We start from the raw sequence: 6,438 nt of genomic DNA, 5'->3' as shown, positions 1-6,438 counted from the left end.
TCCTGAGGGTCCCTGGAGTAGATTCCAAGCAGGGATCCAGCCTGGAACTATTTGCTTCTGAAAATATCACTGTGGTCTAGATTATGATTATTTGTTAAAATGAAACTGGATATCAAGCAGTTGCGAAAGGAAGTTTGGGTCATTTTTACCGGATGTGACCCAGTGACTCACCGGAATAACTCCGGATAGACGGACAATTCAAAAATGACCAATAGGTTTTCTAAAACTAGGCATCAAAACAATGCAATGGTAAAAATGAAATAAATTGGTTGAAAATTGACGAAAAGGCAGTCATTTGAATTTTTTTCTTTCTGTTGGGCGGATACGGGTTAATTAATAGCTTTTCAACTATGACGTTTAGCGTCATGGTGTCTTCGAGAAAGTTTTTCACTATCACAAGGAGCTTCTTTTGAACTTCTGTGGAAATTGATCAATCCCCCTACAAGTGAGATAGAAAATTTATTTTTTGAATTTTTCGAAATACAAGGTTGGCGTCTTCACAAAAGTTGTAGAAAATGTTGTTTTGGAGCATTTTTGTCGACGACGCCAAGTTTGTAACTCCGTTATTTTTCAAGATAAGTTACGTTTTCTATCTTCAGCCCCTTGAAAAGGGTTTTTTTTGGTAATAACTTTCTATTTATTGATTCTACATTAACACAGCCGTTATGGATAATGGTGTTGGGGCCAATTCACTTTATCGGCAGACTAATGGACTGTAATATTGGTTTGGCAATAATCAACACAAGGTTTTAGAACAATATTGACGATTTAATAGAGAACCTTTTATGATACATGTGTTTCACTTCACTGCTCTTGAAAGAATGACATGGAGTGGAATAAGATACAGAAAAAAACAAATAATTCTTCTTCTCGCATTGATGGTGCTGGCGCGCTTCCGTTGTGTTCATCACAGTTGGCAACGACTCGGTGACAAGAAAAAAAACATCGCAGCAACCGTGCTGCTGGTTTTGCAGGAAATTTTCATTTTACTTCAAAACGTCCAAGGTAGAAGATAGGGATTTATCAAACATCCTGCCCCGCGGCTGCGAAGCTGAGTCATTCAGAAGATTCTCGTTGTCCTCAATTGGTAGCGGAGCCAGTTTGGAAATTGATCGCTTGAAGATACCGGAAGAAGTCCTTACGTCTACAACTCGCACACAGGAATCCTTCCCTGGGTAAATCTTCGTTACTACACCTAATCTCCAAGTTTGCGGAGGCAGACCATCCTCAATAATAAGAACGACCATTCCCGGCTGTACGTTGCATTCCTTAGATGTCCATTTTCCACGAGTCTGAAGTGATGTCAAGTACTCCCGCGACCATCGGCTCCAGAAATGTTCCTTCAGTTTATCCAAATATCTCCACCGAGACAGCCGATTTGCTGGTACATCTTGGCAAGGCGGTTTCGGAATACTCTGCAGGGGTCTGCCAATCTGCAGATGTGCTGGTGTAATCGGCATAGGATCGTTTGGATCATCAGTCAAACTGAAGAGAGGGCGTGAATTCAAAATGGCCTCAACGTGGGTCAAGGCAGTGGCAAATTCTTCAAACGTAAGGGTTGCGTTTTGGAAGGTTCTTTTGAGGTGAGTTTTTGTGCTTTTCACCCCAGCCTCCCACAAGCCACCAAAATTTGGTGCTTTGGGAGGGATGAATTGCCATTCAATTTCTTTTGGTAGTAGAAAATCATTTATACCCCGGCAGTGCATATCATCATGGAGCTGCTGACACAAGTGATGGAGTTCGTGTGACGCCCCCACGAAATTTGTCCCGTTATCAGAAAATAGTTTCCGTACTAATCCTCGGCGATTCACAAAACGCTCCAACGCAGCTAAAAACGCCTCTGTAGTCAGTTCAGATACCAGCTCCAGATGTATATTTTTGGTCGCCATACACACAAAGACAGCAATGTACCCCTTAACCAGTTTTGGACGATATTTACCTTGCTTTACTGTTACAGGGCCTGCGTAGTCAACCCCAGTATACTCGAATGGTGCGGCAATGGTAACTCGTTCACCAGGAAGGTCACCCATCAATTGTTGGATACCTGATGGTTTTACTCGGAAGCAGTTCAAACACCGTCGAGTTATTTTCCGTACAGCAGATCGACCACGCAACAGCCAGAAATGACGACGAACAATTGCAAGCAACCCAGTAGGACCAATGTGCATGTTCTCTACGTGAAGAGTTCGGATGAGTGCATCAGTCAAAGGATGCGGTGGTAATATCAACTGATGCTTTGATTCGAATGGAATGTCAGCATTCTCCAAGCGCCCACCGACTCGTAATAGACCGTCGCAGTCAATGAAGGGATTTAAAGCAGCGAGCCGCTTCGTTACCTCGCCATTCTCAACAGCTCGGACTTCTTCAGGCAACTCCATCATTTGAATCGTCCTAACCACAGATCTTAAAGCCTTCTTCATTTCAGGTATTGTGATGAATTTCGAAACGATCTTCGGTTGGTTGATGACCCGACTTCGACAATTGTGTATGAATCTATTCACGTACGCTAGTATTCGCTGTATCTTGCGAAAATCACTAACCCTGGTGTAGACAGGCAACATTTCTGCAATACAAATGGAGTCTACTACAACGGCTTCCTTCAACTCTGGGATCTCTCCTTCTGTAACCGGTGGGGCTTCCAGTACGATGTCGTCCGGTTGTTTCAAAAACGCAGGTCCCTGCCACCATAGACTATTCTTACTCAAAGGCAATGGCAATTGCCCACGTGATGCAGTGTCGGCCGGGTTTTCAGTAGTTCTTACATACCTCCACGTACAACTTGCGGTGAGATCCTTTATCTGCACGACACGATTACGAACAAACACCTCCAAAGTTCCGGGTGCTCGATTTAACCATGCCAGAACAATTTGGCTGTCTGACCATAGTACTGAACCAGATAAATTCAGCTGAACGACGCTAGTTACCTTTGCGATCAGACGGGCCAACAAAAGTGCAGCGAGGAGTTCCATCCTCGGAATAGTAACGCCCTTTACCGGCGCGACTCTCGATTTGGCGCACAGCAAGTTCACGGTAACGGAGCCATCTTCTTCAATACACCGCAAATAAACACAAGCTCCGTACGCCAAAAGTGAAGCGTCTGCGAACCCATGAAGCTCCAGTCGCATGGCTCCACTGACCACCACACACCGCGGAACACGAATCTGGGTAAGTGTAGGCAGTGCACGTTGAAAGTCTTGCCATTCATGAAGAGTATCCCCTTCCAGTTCATCGTCCCAGTTCAGTCCACACGCCCACAGTTTTTGAAGCAACATTTTTGCCAACACTACCACTGGTGCCACTAAGCCCAATGGGTCAAACAATTTTGCAATTGTCGAAAGTACATTTCTCTTCGTAATTTTATCACTAACTTCTTGTTTGTGTTCAACGACCAAAAGCAAATTGTCTTCCCGAGGTTCCCACATCACACCCAATGTTTTTGTTACATCACTGCACTCTCCAATTCTAATCAGCTTTTCTTGATCTTCCTCAGGCACATTTTTTCAACACTTCCGGCGAATTCGAGCTCCACTTCCTTATCGGGAACCCGCCTTCAGCCAGCAGTTCCGTTACTTCTCGCTGACGATCGACGGCTTCTTCTTCCGTATCTCCTCCTGACAGCAGATCATCCACGTAAACATCATTCTTCACCATTTCTGAAGCCACCGGGAATCGCTCTTTTTCCTCCTCCGCCAGCTGAACCAAACATCTAGTGGCCAGGTAGGGTGCCGACGATGTTCCGTACGTGACCGTGGTCAGTTCCAGCACCCGAAGGGCCTCCGTTGGATTTGCCCTCCAGAAGATTCTCAGAAAGGTAGTCTGGTTGGCATCTATATCGATCTGCCTATACATTTTGGCAACATCACCAGAAAAGGCGTACAGGTAGCAGCGAAACCGCAGCAAGATAGAGAACAAGTCGTTCTGGATAGTTGGTCCAACTTTCAAGACTTCGTTTAGCGAATATTTACCAGATTTTGAACTGGCATTGAAAACCACCCTCAGCTTTGTCGAAGAACTGGATGGTTTCAGAACCGCATGGTGCGGTAAGTAATAACTTCCTTTACCTGCTACGTCCTTATTCTCGTCAATCTCTTTACAGTGCCCAAGAGCCTCATACTCGTCAATGAACGCTGTGTATTGTCGCTTCAATTCTGGATTGCGTAACAGTCTCTTCTCGAGCTGATGAAACCTTATCAAAGCAAGTTCTCGATTGTCGTCCAGCTCACTGACTGTATCCTTGAAAGGCATTTGAACGACAAACCTTCCTGTGGCGTCTCGACGATATGTTTCGAGGAAGTGAGTTTCAACTTCAGCTTCTTCGTTGGTATGTGGTGAGGAGTTGACAATCTCTTCGACTATCCAAAACTTCTCGATAGCACGTTCCAATGGGTCTTGTAACGTAACATTAGATAGCAACATGGATTGACTCACCTGATTATAAGGATCAAACGTACCAGTCACGATCCATCCCAAATCAGTTTCACGCAGCGAAGTCGTGCCGTTGGACAGTTTGACTGTACTTGATCGGAGCAGGTCCCAGACGTAATTTGAAGCCAAGATGAGATCCACTTCGTTTGGCTCAAAGAAACGTGGATCAGCAAGTTTTATTTCACGGGGAATGTTCAGTTCCTTTACGCTGATTGTTGCTGCGGGTACTGTCCCGGTTGGACGCTCCGATACCAAGCACTCAATGCGGTCCCGGTAGTTGGAATATCTTGACAAGAACTCAACATTCATTCCCTTCCTTGACTGTGTCTTCACGGCGTTCGCTCCAACAATCGTAATGTTGCATTTGGTGACTGGCAATCCGAGAATCCGCGCCATTGATTCCGACAGAATGTGAGCTTGTGAACCGGAATCTAACAATGCTCGGCATGGATGCAACTGACCATGCTGATCCACAACGTCGATGATTGCAGTTTGCAATAGCACTTGTTTGGTTGGCTGCAGCGCTCCTCCGCCGTAGCACGATGTTGTCACCGACGCAGTATTCCTGATGTCCGATTCCACCGGAGAGGAAATTGTAGGTTCATCAGACGCAGTAGTCTGAACAATACTGACATTCGCCTTATCTTCCTGCTTAGAAGGCAACGATTGAGATAGTTGCTCTTCTGGATGCAACATCCCATGATGCCTAGCACTACATTTGGAACAGCTGCGCTCCGATGTACACGCCGCACTGCGATGTCCTTTTCGCAAACAGTTAAAGCAGACATTTGCTTGTTTCGCTTTTTCATATCTTTGAGCAACATTCATATTTCGGAATACACTACACTTGAAGTTCAAATGAGCTCCCCCACACAGTTCACACACAATTTCATTGCTCGTTGATGCAGCAGCTGACACTTTCACGGAACCTTTTCCCAGCGTTGAGACCTTGGACACGGCCGGCTTGGAATTTGACATTACTGGGTTGTTCATTTCACAGCGCTCAAGCACAAGACATCGCTTCTTCAGGAACTCTACTGTCTCTTCATATTCCGGAAGTTCACCGTGTTCGATGGTTCCTTCCCATAGCTCGCGAGTTTCGTTGTCCAAACACGAAGATAGGATATGCACCACTATCAACTCGGACACGCCGGTTAGATCCTGACCATGGAACCGCAAATTTTCGATATGCCTTGTACACTCATTAAGCAGTTCACGTAAGTCTCTCGATGATTTCTTCGCAATCTTCCTCATTTGCAAAATTCCTTCGATATGGATATCGATGATCCGACGCTTATTTTCGTACCGCTCTTCCAGGATCCTCCAGGCTTGCTGGTAGTTATTGTCCTGGATAGTCTTGGCGTCCAGGATGCCCTCAGCTTCTCCAACCAAGGCCTTTTCCAAATGGAACAATTTCACAGCATCAGAATCTGGCGAGTTCCTCATCAAATCCACGAACATTGATTTGAACTTTGGCCAGTTTTCATATGTTCCATTAAACGTGGGCAAAGGAGCTTTCAGCGATTGTTGATGAATTACATACTGTGGTTGGTTTATCGGGACCGCTCCAATATGCTGGTTTTCTTGCTGGACTTGAGCATCTTGAAGCGTTTCGATGAGCACTAGTGTGTTGTTGTAAACATCTTCGAATTCAATAATTTTTGCCTCATGCGCTTCTACCTGATTGTCAGGTATTAACGAAATGATCTTGTCGTTAACATCGTTGTATTCGTTGTAATACTTCTCGATATTTCTTGCATGAACACGTAACTGTTGTTGGGATATTGTCAGCTCTTGTCCTGGTTGGGTCTGAAGAGCTGTCCAGATTCGGGTCACTTTACCCTTCACCAGACCGCGCTTGTGGATCATCGATTTCAGCTCCTGCTCTGCCATTATCAATTTCTCTCTTTGGTTGGTATTGGGAGTATCCTTCCCGGCGCTCTCAGTTGCTTCCTCTAGTTGAGACGACTCCAGCTGTTCATTGTCTTCTTGGCCCAGAAACTTACGCCACAT

At 45.3% G+C, this 6,438-nt stretch overlaps 1 protein-coding gene across 1 annotated transcript; it reads right to left on the bottom strand.

Annotated features, from left to right (window-relative positions):
* Positions 1–3,486: 3,486 nt before the first annotated feature.
* Positions 3,487–6,438, bottom strand: LOC134289304 (uncharacterized). The gene has a single exon (XM_062855110.1). The coding sequence runs from the start codon at positions 6,436–6,438 to the stop codon at positions 3,487–3,489; it is 2,952 nt and encodes a 983-aa protein (XP_062711094.1).

This window comes from Aedes albopictus, chromosome 1, assembly GCF_035046485.1.
Source record: "Aedes albopictus strain Foshan chromosome 1, AalbF5, whole genome shotgun sequence".
NCBI classification, from domain to species: Eukaryota; Metazoa; Arthropoda; class Insecta; order Diptera; family Culicidae; genus Aedes; species Aedes albopictus.
Note: the sequence above shows the minus strand (reverse complement) of the source record. Positions and strands in the feature narration are given on the sequence as shown.

Excerpts from the sequence above, each read along its gene's own strand:
- LOC134289304 (XM_062855110.1), bottom strand. The coding sequence starts at position 6,438 with ATGTGGCGTAAGTTTCTGGGCCAAGAAGACAATGAACAGCTGGAGTCG.